The sequence below is a fragment of the Periplaneta americana genome, chromosome 1 (assembly GCF_040183065.1).
Source record: "Periplaneta americana isolate PAMFEO1 chromosome 1, P.americana_PAMFEO1_priV1, whole genome shotgun sequence".
NCBI classification, from domain to species: Eukaryota; Metazoa; Arthropoda; class Insecta; order Blattodea; family Blattidae; genus Periplaneta; species Periplaneta americana.
Window position 1 is genome coordinate 196,706,803 of NC_091117.1, and position 17,126 is coordinate 196,723,928.

Genomic DNA, 17,126 nt, shown 5'->3' on the forward strand with positions numbered 1-17,126 from the left:
ATCCGGTGATCTTGATGGCTACTTTCTTCAGCACATCCCATCAGCTATTGAAGCATGTCAGTGTTCAGATATGCACATAAGCCCTTATGGAAATTGAGCAGGGCTCCATTCTACTGCAAAAAAAAAAAAGAAGTCACTAATATCTTCCTGCACTTGAAGCATCACTGATATACAGATATGACTGTTCAGTGACACTGTTTTAGGCGAAGAATAAAAATCCGTGAAGTATTCAGTGTGATAATGTGCAGAAAAAATATCACCTTCGGGGAAATACGTTCATATTTAATGGTTTATGAAGGTTTCTCTGTAATCAAAATGTGACAATTTTGCCAGTGGCTTTTCCATGTCAAATGTAATTTTGTGGTTAACAATGAAATGGTTTACAAAGTCGTATTCTTCCTCTGCCTCTTTAGATTGACAGAAAAATTGAGCGTATGCCTTCGTCATATTTTTTAAAATATGCACAAGCTGCAATTTATAGGGTTTCATATACAGATTCTCACGGAAGATTTTCCACAATTGTTTTTAGTGACAGTGACATTTGGAACTTACGGAATTCTTTATTATTGATTTCTTTAGACTTCCTGCGAATCTCTCTCTTCTGTTCTAGTTCTCTCTCTTGAGAGGAGAGGAATGACCTCGCATTTGGTGGGTACATCTGGCGCCAGTGTTTTTGGCGTGTGTCCTAGATATATAGTGCTCAGTTTCTGAGCATGTTGCTAGTGCAACAGCCATTTTCCAGACACAGTTGTCAGACTGACTTAAGGTTCCTATTACTTATTTCACACGCCAAAAACGGTGACGCGGACTGTACATTATACTACACATATGGAATGACGTGCATGCCGTAAGGCTCCCCCCGTGATACAGATTCCACTGCGGCATCCTCCGAACTCCCTTGCAGCTTGCCGAATCTCTTCACCGCTCCACGTAGACATCACCGCGTTCCCTCAACCCTCTCGGACCCACGAGATACCATGAGCATCAGGGGGAAATCCCACGGTACATAGCACTACCACCAGCATCTAATGGCCACATATCAGGCAGTCCAATTAAAAATTCACTAAGAAAACTTTCTGCTTTGATTCTAAATAAATTAACATGCATTCATTCATAGTGTTCTGCCCAGGGCAAGTCTTTCACTGCAAACCCAGCATTCTGCAGTATTTTCTATTTTCTGCCTTCCTCTTAGTCTCCACATATGATCAGCCAGGTGGCTGAGAACCCGAGAAGAGTTATTCTACATCAAACGCCGGGAAAGCCTCAAGTCATATATCATCTGATATCTTCTTCTGTCCCGAACTCTTCTTCCGTTCACATTCCTTCCAGCACATCCTTCAGAAGGCAGTTTCTTCTCAACCAGTGATCCAGCCAATTCCTTTTACTCTTTCTGATCAAATTAGCATTATGTGTTCCTTATTAGAAATTAATGTCGATTATACTTACTACAAATTACATTTCATGTGCATAATTGCGCAGTAAATTTACTTACAGATATTGAACATGGACAAGACTGGTCCAGCAGTTAAAAAGAAATCGTTATAGACGGGTAGACAAGGAGCACGCCAAACGTATTTATTCGTTATCAGAAACGCAGAACTCGTGAATATTCTTGAAAATCTCCAAATATATATTTTTTGTCACTTCACAATATTTTCCCTTTATAATAATTTATTTACTAGGGAAGTAAACAAAATACCAAAATGAAAGTAAATCAACATTCCTAAAAACTCCACACCTGTGGAGTAACGGTTAGCGCGTTTAGCCGCGAAACCAGGTGGCCCGGGTTCGATTCCCGGTAGGGGAAATTTACCTGGTTGGTTTTTTTTTCCGGGGTTTCCCCTCAACCCAATATGAGCAAATTCTGGGTAACTTTCGGTGTTGGACCTCGGACTCATTTCACTGGCATTATCACCTTCTTCTCATTCAGAAGCTAAATAACCTAAGATGTTGATAAAGCGTCATAAAATAACATACTAAAATAAATAAAAACATTCCTAAATCTTTCTGCTTAGCTGCTGCATATTATTATTATTATTATTATTATTATTATTATTATTATTATTATTATTATTATTATTATTATTATTATAATGTCACCATCTGAGCAACATTCATATTTACTATAGTGGGATATAATTCTATAACTTATAGTAGCTATACTTATCTTGTGGATAGAAGTGATCGATATTTTGTTTTATTCTCTACAGTCTTAAGAAAAAAAAGCATTCAAAGAAAAGCAATAAGGAACAAGGTATCTTACCTAATTCACTTTTATTTCGCTAAATTCAACAGTGACAAAATATATCGTGAAATTATGAAAAACTTCATATAGTTGAATTGTTGGTTGTGTTATTTATTTTTAAGTTTACTTATATTACACTAGTCGTCTCATTTATAATTTATTGAGTATTATTTCCGGATTTATCATACTCTATAACCATCAACACTATCCTTTGGAAACTAAAAATTCATATTAGTCTATATGTTATGTTAAATATTTAATTTGTTTTAATACTGTAATATATAAATTTTGCTTATTTAAAACCACTTAAGTAACATTAACAAATTAAGGAATTAAAAAATATATACAAAAATTTAAATAATTGATTAAATGGCGATCTTACTCGTGTTAATTATGTAAGCATGTGCGGCTTACAGCTGTTTCGGTGCTACTTGACACCATCCTCAGAGCCTTCTGTGTCTCGGCGTCATCTCAACTTCGCTGCCTGTTGTGTGGGTGAGTTCGTGTGATGAAGAGTTGTGTCAAACAGTGTGTGTGTTCTGAAATTGATCTGTGTGTTGAGTATTTGATTAGGGTGTGTTTTAGTGTGTCTGTATATTTCACGAGTAAGATCGGCATTTAATCAATTATTTATATTCAAGTGTTAAAAGTAGTGTACGAAAGATTCAACATGGATTACAAACATTTATTTATTATAGTTGTATTTATTTTGTTGTAATGAGGTAATAAATTTCAGGAGGTTGTTGGTAATGCCTCATTGCAGTGGGTGTTAGTCACAGTGTTGCCAGTTCTGTCATTCGTGGTGGTAAGTATCCTTGCTATGGCAATGGTCTGGCAACGATGTGGAGGTTGGATTCGACGCAAGTTGGGGGAAGGAAGACTTCAGCCAATACACAGCTGGCGTGGAGTATACAAAGCCGTTAGCATCGACAGGTTGGTCACATCTTAACGCATTGCAATTTGTGTTTGTCTCTACATGTCTCAATGTTTTCATAATATTATGTGAATGAAATTACTCTATGTTTCATGTTATGGAAATGTACAAATATTGTATTGTGAGTTTGAGTTTTAAAATGTTTCAGAATATGTAGTTGGACATTGTAATGTTTATTATTATTATTATTATTATTATTATTATTATTATTATTATTATTATTATTATTATTATTGCCGGTATTATTATTTTTATTTTTATTTTTATTATTATTATTATTATTATTATTATTATTATTATTATTATTATTATTATGTATACAATAGTAATATGCGTTACAAGAGCGGTATGTTGAAGTTTTCATGTTCGAGGAAAAGTTTGAAAAAGCGAAACGTAGTTGAGCTTTTTAATTTCCGAGAATTGAAAGAAAACATACCGCTCGTGTATCGCACATTATTCTGTGCTAGATCGTGCGTATTTGCTTGGTTTCCGCACAAAACCAATCCGCGGAAAGTCTAAAATTCCACATTCAGTATTCCCAACGTAACACACACAACAATTTCCCTCTTCTTACCGCTTAAGTGACATATTGATTTTACTGCTTTAGGCTTCTAACATATTATTTTTAGAGACGTTCAATATTGTAATAATTATAAATTGGAAATTTACCACTGCAATTTCACCTAAATTGCACTGTTAATTATTGTTTTTAATATTTGCAAAAATTAAGTAAACTCTACAACTCCACTAAAGTTACTGCATTCGTGATGCAAGTAACATTAAGGAAGCCGTGAAAAAATCAACAAGATTCCAGACTCATCATAGACTGGGGGGAAAAAAAACACAGACGTACAGTATATCACGGCCTGCTGGAGTATAGTAAACACAGAAAACATTTTAAAGCAACACTGTTGAAGATAAACATTTTTGTTTTGCAAATTTGCCGTCATTGAACAGAAACCAAGATGGAGATTTCATTGCAACTAATTAAAAAATTCCTCTTTCAGGTATGTAATAAACGATCTTCGCATAATAGTAATATGCGTTACAAGAGCGGTATGTTGAAGTTTTCATGTTCGAGGAAAAGTTTGAAAAAGCGAAACGTAGTTGAGCTTTTTTAATTTCCGAGAATTGAAAGAAAACATACCGCTCGTGTATCGTACATTATTTTGTGCGAAGATCGTTTATTACATACCTGAAAGAGGAATTTCTAATTAGTTGCAATGAAATCTCCATCTTGGTTTCTGTTCAATGACGGCAAATTTGCAAAACAAAAATATCTATCTTCAACATTGTTGCTTTAAAATGTTTTCTGTGTTTACTATACTCCAGCAGGCCGTGATATAAGTCTGTCTTTTTTTTCCCCCAGTCTATGATGAGTCTGGAATCTTGTTGATTTTTTTACGGCTTCCTTAATGTTACTTGCATCACGAATGCAGTAACTTTAGTAGAGTTGTAGAGTTTACTTAATTTTTGCAAATATTTAAAAACAATAATTAACAGTGCAATTTAGGTGAAATTGCAGTGGTAAGTTTCCAATTTATAATTATTACTACATTGAACGTCTCTAAAATAATATGTTAAAAGCCTAAAGCAGTAAAATCAATATGTCACTTAAGCGGTAAGAAGAGGGAAATTGTTATGTGTGTTAGGTTGGGAATACTGAATGTGGAATTTTAGACTTTACGCGGATTGGTTTTGTGCGGAAACCAAGCAAATACGCACGATCTCGCACAAAGTAACTATCGTGTGTTACCATGAAATTATTCTCACATTTACATGAGGTTCAATTGTTGAGATAAGACATTATCAAAAGAGTTATCCACTTCGGTTTATATTTGGAAACACTTCATATACAAGTGTCGTTGAGAGAGTAAGGACCAACTGACCATTGAACAGACAGAAAAAGTACACTAAAAAGCATATTTTATCTAAGGCCCGGCCAATATTTCTGTATGCTATCACAATGACAATAATTAAGACATTTGTTGCTAAACCTTACCAATGTCATCAAAGAAATTCGTTGCCAAATTGTTGTCAAAATTTGAGAGCTATGCGTCGAATATTACTTGTGCTTTATTTCCAAATCATGCACTTACAATTAGGCATCAGGGACTCACACATTAGCACTACAGTTTTTCTGTTGAATTCTAGCAGGACGCTATCGGTTTCAGATCATTCTTTCGAAACCAACTTTCCGAATGTAAATTTTTCCGAATGTTGTTTGTCTGTTTTTTTTTTTTTTTTTTTTCCGAATGAACATTTTTCCGAATTCCTCATTTCCGAATGACCATTATTCATAGGACCTGTTTTCCGAAATCAAGAATATTAAATGAAATAAATTAGTAAAGTTAAGAGCACATTAAAATTATTGTGATTTTACACTTAAAAATGAATGTACAATACAGGATGGATCGCTCGAATGTACCTAATTTCAGTTGTATGTGACTGATGAACGGTTGAAGATAGAATCTTACGGTAACGTTTATATGAAAGGAAAACTCAACAAATTTCGAATCCTGTTGGTAGATGGTGCGCAGACACGGTTTCTTTTCGTAGATTGTATCGATTGTCAAAATGGCGACACCGCAGATGAAAGCGCAAACTGTGTTGCGCTATGCGGAGTTTAAATAAATTGTTAGAGTTCAAAGGGAGTATCGGCGAGTGTTTGACCATGTTGCTCCAACTGCTAAAAGCATTAAGAAGTGGGACGATACAGTTTTAGCTACAAGATCAGTGTTGAAGAAGCATGGTGGTGGTCGTAGAACATCCGAAGAAATGGTTGCAAATGTTCAAGCCGCGTATGAGCGAAGCCCGCGAAAGTCATTAAGAAGAGCTTCGCAGGAACTTCAAGTACCAAAATCAACATTGCAACGAATTGTCCACGAACGTCTCAAACTGTACGCATACAAAGTGCAGTTAATGCAACGTCTGGAGCCGAGTGAAATTCACCAATACTATGCTAGATCGTCTCGGCGCTGATCCTGATTTTATGTCCAAGATTTTCTTTAGGCGTGATCCCTAGCCGTTGGATTGGTACGGGAGGATCGATCGCTTGGCCCCCGAGATCTCCGGATTTAACACTGCTCGATCTCTTTCTCTGGGGCTACGTCAAAGATAAAGTGTACGCCACCCCAGTCAAAGATCCTCGGGAGCGCATCATAGAGGCTATTGAGAGCGTTCCAGAAGACATGCAAGAAGTCGTTCATCGCCTCGATATCGTCACAGTGACAGCTGGAGCTCACGTAGAGATATGGTGATGTGCATATACTTGTTGAGTTTTCCTTTCATGTAAACGTTACTGTAGGTTTCTATCTTCAACCGTTTACCAGTCACATACAATTGAAATTAGGTACATTCGAGCGGTCCACTCTGTATTACAAGTCATGGCCTATATTTCATGCCTTTTCAGAAGCTAAAATTGTACCCAGTTCTTCTTAAGTAGGCCTACTGAAGACGGCGGTTTTCTTCCTTGTATGTTTCGTATTCCAGTGTTATTGCCCTGATTCTGTTTTGTACTGCGATCCACCGCTTGAAGGCACTTGAAGGAACTTGATGTAATTCGTTCCTTAAAATCTGTCCTGGACGAAGCTCTGGGTGATTCTGTGCCGTTCGTTTCAAGTTACTTTTCACAACTCTGCTTGTGCTTCCTCTCTATTCGGAGCATGAGAGAGAGGCGGCACATCAACACCTTTAAGAATGACTATTTATTCACCATTTCTGTCTGTTATGGCTCTTGCTGAACACTCCTTCTGTCTCAGTCTTACACGTTCCCAATATACATTTTTCCGCCAGGACTATTTTTACCTTTGTAATATGTACTGTATAATGATTATGGAAATTTATCCTTTGAAAAGGTGGAAAAATTCAAATACCTGGGAGCAACAGTAACAAATATAAATGATACTCGGGAGGAAATTAAACACAGAATAAATATGGGAAATGCCTGTTATTATTCGGTTGAGAAGCTTTTATCATTCAGTCTGCTGTCAAAAAATCTGAAAGTTAGAATTTATAAAACAGTTATATTACCGGTTGTTCTTGTGAAACTTGGACTCTTACTTTGAGAGAGGAACATAGGTTAAGGGTGTTTGAGAATAAGATGCTTAGGAAAATATTTGAGGCTAAGAGGGATTAAATTACAGGATAATGGAGAAAGTTACACAACACAGAACTGCACGCATTGTATTCTTCACCTGACATAATTAGGAACATAAAATCCAGACGTTTGAGATGGGCAGGGCATGTAGCACGTATGGGCGAATCCAGAAATGCATATAGAGTGTTAGCTGGGAGGCCAGAAGGAAAAAGACCTTTAGGGAGGCCGAGACGTAGATGGGAAGATAATATTAAAATGGATTTGAGGGAGGTGAGGTATGATGATAGAGACTGGATTAATCTTGTTCAGGATAGGGACCGATGACGGGCTTATGTGAGATCGGCAATGAACCTCCGGGTTCCTTAAAAGCCAGTATGTAGGTAAGTAAGAAATGAACACTAATAATTTTGTATGGTTACTGGTACTAGGGAAAATACTAATAATGTATTGGATTATTAATTTTGGTAAACAGTAAACGCGTAAAATAAATGGTCATTTGGAGAAATGACCATTCGGAAAAATGTATTCGGAAAAATAGTCATTCGGAAAAGTGATCGGTAGGAAAGTTGATTTCGGAAAAATGGATGCAAGCGGACGCTATCGTATGCTATCCGCTGTAAAGCACGACACCCTGTTATTTTATATCTATGCTGTTTAATAGTGTATAGACAGTGGGAGTTAGTAATGACAAAGAGTAGTCCGGGAACAAAGAGATTCCTTGTATTGTGTGCGTCCATTGCGAACCTTGTCATCATCAATGAAAGTCTTTATTTCCGGTTTAAAATTGAATGCATCATAATATGCAGAACCGCAGCAATGAAGTCTCAATTACTATATATATATATATATATATATATATATATATATATATATATATATATAATATACAATGCTAGTGTTCAGAGTTTATCGAGACTGAAAATAGAGGGGTAAAAATTAGGAAAAAAGAAATCATAGTAGACTAACGGAGGCAATCACAATTGTTATGCATGAATACCTCTCTCGGAATGGGATGTTCAGTGTAAGATTTCCGTTACGTATACGCCTGCTCCCATCTATTCTGCATGCGAATTTTCTCTCTTCACTCAAATTCACTCCCGAATTATTTCAATTTAACTTGTCGACTATTTATTGTTACTCAATTAAGAAGTATCCTGGCTCGTTACAAATCGTTTGCCACCACTGCGAACGTTCCATCGTTTCGCATTCTCGAATTACACTGCTCGGTTGCCGCACGACCCGCCAATTCGTGCCTCAACTTCCCCCTCCCATGTGTCATTAGACGATGTCAACCGCTGCGACTCAAGGTCACGCTGGATACATTGATCTTTCCCTCTATCGAATGCCATTTACTTCAATGAAATATGTCGTATAGTTCAAAAGTTATACGCGCGAAAAAACTCTCCTGAAAATTTGTCGTTGAATTTTCTGGGATGTCTCTCATACTGGACAGAACTTATATATGTCAAAAATAAGTGCTGGAAAATTTTGGGTTCCTATGGGCGGCAGGATTGTAAATCCGCCACTGAGCTCAGGAAATCTTCGTTATCTGTCCCGCAGTACTGATGGAGTGTCCAATCTGAAAGCATACACAAATTTTTGTGATTTCCATAGACAATTTTGGTACCATAACTACCATAACTAGGGCTAGGATTTTGATGACCTATAAATCATGAAACAAATGTCCTAAAACACTACATTTATGACCTAAAAATCTTTCAAAAATGCCCTTAAAAATGACCCTAAAAATTGATCTTACATAATAATTGCCCTAGTAGGAAAAGAGGTTTTGTACTACTTAATATTTAGACTAGTAATTAAATTAAATTTTACATAATTTTTTCTAAGTAGTACACTTTAATTAATTATTTTATCTCGTGTAGTTTCCACGTATGATCGTTCACTTCTGCGTCGGCATGTGGACGTGAGTCAGCAGTCGGCTGGTCGGTCTTGGTCCTTCATGGTCTGTAGCACCATGGATTTACTTTACTTTTATTTTCCGTGTACTCTACAATAAGGCCACTCTTATCTGGAATTATAGCAGGTATAGAGGAGTCTATATTGAAGGGGTGGTCGGACTGATCCATTACGTGGGGTGTACTACGTTAAAATGGCAATATTTGTATAGAAAAACGATTAAAATATTATACAAAATAATGAGTATTAATGGACAAAATATGTAAAGAAAATATAAAAGGAAATAGACATTATTTTACATTAATAATGGGAATTTATGGCCAAAATGAAATGAAAATACCTAAAAAATTACCGAATAAAAGAAAAGATGCTCTTATGAGTTGAAACAGGCAAAAAATGCAAAAAAAAATGCCCTAAAACACTCAGTTTATCACATAACACATAAATACTAAAGCAGCTATGTTTCTGGCTTACTAGAAAAAAAATGCAATTTCATAAAAATCCTAGCCCTAACCATAACATTAGAAATGATGACAACAAATTTCTGTGGAAGTTATCATTTTTGCATAAAAGACGTGAATCACAGTACAGACTTTAGGGTCTGGTAGAATTCTCGATTACATTTTTCACTTTCAACCAATACTTCACAGAGACAAATAATTACAAGAGCTGACAAAGTGACACATGGGTTTTTAATAATTCAAATTCATCAGATTGGGCATGCGCAATCCTATTCGGAATTCTTGACTGTTGGTCCATTGCTCTCCGAATGCCCCTCGTATTTCTTCCTAAATATGTTTATTATACAGTATTCAAATATACTCGTATAATGAGTAAAGGGAAACAAAGATACATTAAACACTAATTAATTAATATGTATATAACGTTTAAGAAAATTAACACTCTTAACGGTATTTCTGTACAGAAGATTAACATGCTGTCTATGTGGTCCATAAATCAATATCATTACACTTTGTTTTTCATTGTTTTTCTTCTTCACTGAAGACGATCTGGGACACTTACCATATTTCCCCATTCAGTAGACCTATGTGATCAAAATAATTTTCTTCAAAAGACTTTTCAGTGACTACTTTCATGTCCCCAACTTACTGTTATTGAAATGGGTATTGATTCGTGGTCCACTTTGTATATAGTGTGTTATGTAAATGTTGAAACAGTTGCTTGTATGTCACTTATTGTGTCTTAACTTACAAGCTTTGTTTGTTTGATGTGCTTTTTATGTTGGTGTATATGATATTATTTTTGTCTTATAATTTTATGTCTTACAAAAGATTCTTGTAAGAAAATATTTAAAGGATAAAGACGATTAAAATACTTTTTACTCTATAGTTCCAATGCTAAAATAATTTTATAATCGAGAAATTACTTGTTATGGGATTTTATAAGGTAAGTTCAGCTTTTTATATATTAATGCATATAACTGAGCTAGTGCTATAGAAACATCGTTACCTAGTGTCTAGAAAACTAAACTCAGATAATGTTATACACGATTATTTCTCAATATTATCTAAATTGACAGCTATTGTTAAAATAAAATACAAGAGTTGTCCTTTTTCCAATAAAGAACTAATTATTTTTTTTTAACTTTAGGACTGGTTAATGCTTTCTACTCGTTATGAAACTCGTACTAGCGCAAACTCAAAATACGGAAATTTAAAAACAATATTTTGTCACTATAATGCTCTTCACGCGACATAGTTCATTCGTCTCATCTTCTTCATGGCTACATTATTTTATCTGGGTGTATGTAATATGTAAGTTATCGTAACTAACAGCGACTGGTTCTTAACATTACAACTAGGCAACGCTGCTGAAGAGCAAATAACTCGTGTTGATCAGGACAACAAAGAAGCCGCGACCTTCATGAACTAAGTCTCATAAAAAGGGGTATAATATATCAAACTAGTGGCTTGTGCAGCAAATGCTGCAAACTAAGTTCATTAGACGTCCAAACAAACATTTTTCAGATTTATTTTCAATGAAGAATACCAGACATTCTGAAAGTTATTTGCTTCCATAATAATGAAAGATACTCTCTTTCAAGCCAATACTGAAGAGAACCACACATATAAATATCTACACCACACCGCCATTAAATATATGAAAAAGACCCAACCCCACTTGATTAATAGCTATAAAAATATTTGATTTTAATAATATTATTATTATACTATATAGCTGCCACTCAGTAAAATATAGAAATCAAAATCGAATTTAAGTTATTCTCTACAGCTACCTACATAACTTCAAAACGTTTCACTTTCATATCATCAATATGACATTAATATGTATAATTAATGAAAAATAGTCGCATCATGGCATTAACTACAATAATATTTCATTTCTAATGGTAATAATGTCATCAAACCACCTCAAGTTTTGTAGTTTTTAATATCCAATACACAGCTGTACCCAGAAAATTACACACCACAGAATCGAACCTGTATATTATTTTTAGTAAGTTAAATTCTTAATAACCAATTTAATTAGAGCTCTAAATATATGTCAGCATTCTTGCAGATCATGGCCTTCGTGTAATATTGTTTACTGTAGTGTGTGTTTTGTTTTATTCTGAAATGCAATTAGCTAGTTCTCAAAACTGACGACAGATGGATTTTGGAAAAATAGGAAAATTATGTTGAAAAATTGACATTTCAATGAAAACTACTATTTTTCTAAAAAACTTTGAGTTTCAAGCTTCAAAATGAGGGGTCATTTATTAAAATCCGTTCAGCCTTTTTCCCGTAATTTCTATTACTAGTTCAAATTATATATATATATATATATATATATATATATATATATATATATAGATTATTTTAAGACGGTGTCATGTTTCAATACACGGAGAGTTTCCTTGTAACATAGTAAAACAACATGAGAAACTGACATCAAAGGAAAAAGAATAATAGAGTCCTAATTAATGGCTAAATTTGTATTACGCTTTTATTATAATTATTTTTGTATGAAGAATAAGTAGATCGCTTGCTATTTTGTTAAACAAAATTAGTTACGTTCCAAATAAAAAAGTTTCAATAAGATATAATATAGTCTGGAGAAAAACTATAATCCTACAGTAAATATGGTAGCCTAATTTATTGAATGTTCAATACAAGGACGCCATTATACATATTTAAGTAACAATATTACGTCACCATTCACCATTATACACCTATTTTAAAACACAGAATTCATTCATAACCTATAACATTAAAGAAGACACGTTTCTTAATTACATAATAAATGCCCGCCAAAACATAAATACTGTATCTTCGATGGTTAGCAGTCTTCTATCTTCATACTGTATTATGAGTTGCAAAATTTCCCGGTAGATTCGTCGTAATAAGAGTAACAGTACTGGTAACATCTGAAAGACGAAAAGAGCAAATGGAAGACTAATAGAAATGGAAAAGGAGCATGATAATATTATCTGTGATTGCGATAAATGGATGTTTTTGACAATGTTGGAGAGGATTTGTTGAGGAATAAATTAAATGACAAGCCGAGATCTGTGACGCGTAGTTCTGAGGCTTGTAGCATATAGTTCCAAGGTCCATGGTGCATAGCCATGAGGTCTGTGTTGCATAGCCCCGAGGTTTGTGACGCATAGCACCGAGGTATTAAAATCAGTGATCAGATAGTATACGATCCAAATTCTATTGCAATTTCTATACATGCACTGATACAAATATCAGTGAAAACTTAAACATCCAAGACTGTGCAGTAGATGCTGCAATTAGTAATTTAAGAGATAGCATATACGGTATTTAACACGGAATTTCCATGTCTCAGATTTATTCCCATTATTCACTTCATTATAATTTTCTACCCAAGAGCAGGTCTTTCACTGCAAACCAGCTTCTCTAATCTTATTATTGCGATGTATCGAAGTACATATGATATTTTCCTCTTTTCTGCCTTACTCTGTCTCCACATACAAACCATGTATATTAATATAGTCTATCATATGATCAGTGGCGTAGCATGAAATTTTGAGCAGGGGAAGCTAATTCAAGTTGTCTTTCATGCAATATGAGAAAACGTATTACAAAAATACAGTCTTAAAATAAATAGTAGTCAATGTCAAGTCAGCAGTCGAAGATTGGTTGGAACATCGTAAGTAACACCAATAAGGCATCACCTCAAATGATACGTAGTAAAATATGATTTCACGGTTTTCACATATCTCTTCACAAATAGACACGTATACGTATAACATTAGCTCACTCCCTGTCATACTTAGAGAAATCACAATATTAACGGTCAATAGATACAGTACGTAAGTATGCGTCTGTGTTTCGGTTGTGTCCTTCATTGACAGCAAGGGAGTCGGTCATTTGTTTTTTAGATCACACTTTTGTTCATAATTCACTCTCGATAATACAATTGTCCTAAAAAATTCAAGTAAATTAGTGTCAGGAACTGTTATTTCGCTCATTATTTATTATATCAGCCACAATGCACACTAACACTTCAACTGAACACAACTCACGAAAATGGATAACTCGGAAACTACTTATTTTACATGTTAAACCTAGCTTCTTGCGAGCCTTGCGACTAGGGTAGTTCAGTTAGAAAGGGATGGAAAATCTGCGGGGTGGATTACACAGAAGAAACCAGTCTGCTTGGAAGCTGGTGTGTGCAGGCTTCTTGTTTACTGCTGCATCACAAATCATCCTGAGCTGCCGCATCGCAATATTTAACGCGTAAATATAAATTCTATTAAAATTAATAAATAATTTTGTCCATAAACTGCAGGTTTATTATGAAATTATTATTAACTGGGCAAGCTAAGCTTTTTAGCTTACATTGACGCTACGCCACTGCATATGATAGCTTCTTCTGACTATTTTGACACTATTTGAGCTCTCCAATAATGATCTGACAAATAACTTTTATTTCTAGAAAGTGTAAATAATTGAAATCGACATTTTGCGCCGTGTGTCGGGATACTGTTGTCGAATGGGGCATTGGTAGGTTTGGCACTCACTTTTCCATACGTAGCTCCAATATTTTTAATGTCTGTGCGAATACCAGGAAGCCTTCACCGTCAATGTCCTAAATAACCTCAAATCCCATCCACAAATGGGCACACATTTCTCAGTTATCAAATTCTGCGACGGTATAGGTACACGTTTCCCATAGTTCCTTAGAGTTTTGTGGTCCATGGTTATTATACCAAGCATATTCATTTGCAAACTTTCATGTTATCGTCTAACGCAGGGATGTCGAACAGCGCTCTCGAGCTGTGAAATGAAGAGCCTTCACTCCTCCCATACCATGTAACGGTTGAACTCAGATAGCAGGCAGACCGGGAGTAAACAAAAGCGAAACTGCGGCGGCTGGTACTTCGATAACTTTTATACATCTTACTAATTGATTAGGAGCTCATTTTAGATTTGCACTTGATAAACTCTGATGAACAAAGAATGTAGGCCTACATGAGGATGAATGTTGCTGCTGATAATAATAATAATAATAATAATAATAATAATAATAATAATAATAATAATAATAACAACAATGGCGTTTTATCTACTGGGTGATTCCATGAATGTTGTTCGTTAGTGACGGAAATTAATAATAATAATAATAATAATAATAATAATAATAATAATAATAATAATCATCATCACCATCATCATAAATCATATTTAAAATATCAACTTTGTGTGTACGTGTTGTAGCAGTGCAACTTCAAGTTCAGAAACGTAAACTGTTTTTATGTATAAAATTAATTACTTTTAGCGTGACTTGAAATTTGTTCATAGTTTTTGTTATAGATTGAAAAATATCTTCGCCTCGAGTTCGATACTTTAGTGAAATGACATCTACAATATCTCCATGAACATTGAAATCTGAATCGACACTCCTTATGAATATAGCTAGCTGCGCCGTATCTTTGCGGTCGGTACTTTCATCAAGAGCTGCACTAACTCTCATTTTTCATTCTTGCTGTCAGTTGTCAACCCAAGTTATCGCCCATTTCTGATATGCGCTCTGCAATAATATTACGAGACAAATTTATCCTATATTTAAAATCATTAACATGTTCCGGACATATCTCTTTTGCAACAGCTATGAGACAGTCTTTTACAAATTCTCCGTCAGTGAATAGCTTTGAAGACGTTGCAATAATTTCATAAATTTTATAGCTAGCACGAACCAACCTTGTTCTACTAACACCCGATTATGATGATGATGATGATGATGATGATGATGATGATTATGGAAGGTTTTCTGAATTCAATCTTGATTTTAATTACTCTACAGGCTTTTCACGAGCGGAACTGGGTAAATTCCTTTCTACATATTAAGTAATGTGTCTTTCCGTCCTTTAAGTTAAATAAATATCTATCTATCCACTTATTATTGAATCGTCGTTCCATATCCATACCAGCCGCCAGAGTTGATAAACACACTGCTTACAGAACACTGCTACTGCGACTCAAGTTGACCGTACTGACTGTCGTTTCAGCTCAGCTACGGTAGGAAACAATATTAATAGTTTCACAGTTTGAGAGCGCTGTTCGACATCCCTGGTCTAACGGTAATGTTAATGTTTATGTAAATCATTGTGAATGGCCTCATTAAATATCTTGACCACAAACTTCTGTGTTTATATTATGTTTATGTTTAATTTTCATTGTGAATGGACCTTTACGATTTTTTAATTTGACGGTAACGTTTTGACTCTTAAGTTAACGTTTACGCTGTTGTTATGAATGAGGCATTACACCCAACCGAGAACATACTAATTACAGGATACTATGAATCCACTGTCACTTTTTCATTACCGTAATCTTTGACTGATCTGCTACTACTTCTCCGACGTTTATTTTACATTACATTACGTGAAGTTACGTTACATGACGTGGCGTTCTCACAATTGAATTTTGTTTACTATCCTCTATTGATTACCATTCCTGTCTCGTTATTACCAATTTCGAAATGATTAGGTTCCTAGAAATTCTGTATTCATAGGCTTACACTGACTAGATTAATTTCTCAATAGCAACGAGAAAGTTCGGTAGGCCTAGGTAATGCATTTTATGAGTAGGTCTATAGTGTAAATTATATTATCCTACATACATCTATGAAACTGTATTTTATATACTGTATTTTTTTTTGTCACAGTGTTTCTGTCAATTTTAATGTACTTTTAAGTTAGATTTTTACACCCATTATTTTCTAATAAAATTAGAATGTTCTATAATTGAAGAATTTGTTTTATTTAATTTTAAACCTGCATATCATACTTCCCTAAAAACATGTTCCAGAAATAAGTCATTGAAAGTTTGTTCTCATCTTCTGTTAAAGATAAAGAAGAAAAAAGACATTTCAACTATTAAACTTTGAAAGATTTTAAACAAGTTTTGCTCATTGACAATATATAAGTTTATCAAAAAATAAGAAAAAAATTAATATTACCGGTAGTTAAGATAAAATTTAATTTAAGTAACTAGGTACGTATTATTATATGGCTGTAGAAATCTTAATATCAATGGAATCATAATGAAAATAATAAAATTTATAATCCATGTTAATCCGCCTAAGACAAGAAAAATTAGAATAATGTTGGTTGATGTGCTTTTAAGTCCTGAAAGTTATTAGCAGAATAGACCTATACATAATAACGTAGTTGTCCACACCTGTGGCTTAATGGTCAGCGTGTCGTGTCTGACCGCGTAATCAGGTGGCCGAGGTTCGAATCCCTCGGGACAAGTTACCCAGTTGATGTTTTTTTCGTGATTTTCCCTCAACCCCATATGCTGGGTAACTATCGGTGCTGGACCAAAGACTCATTTCACTGGCATTATCACCTTCATTTAATTCAGACGCTAAATAACCTGAGATATTGATACAGCGTCGTAAAAAAAACTTATAAAAATAACTTAGTTTTAATCGCA

The 17,126-nt window shown here is 34.7% G+C and overlaps 1 protein-coding gene across 2 annotated transcripts in view; it reads left to right on the plus strand.

Moving 5' to 3' along the window:
• Nucleotides 1-17,126, plus strand: part of LOC138706270 (fibroblast growth factor receptor 2) — a 526,650-nt gene that overhangs the window by 488,021 nt on the left and 21,503 nt on the right. The window contains exon 9 of one of the 2 annotated variants that reach the window (XM_069835373.1): nucleotides 3,009-3,178. In XM_069835373.1, coding sequence (XP_069691474.1) covers nucleotides 3,009-3,178 — 170 coding nt within the window. Of the gene's footprint in view, nucleotides 1-2,981; nucleotides 3,179-17,126 lie in introns of both variants that reach the window. The other variant, XM_069835366.1, reaches the window with a different exon arrangement.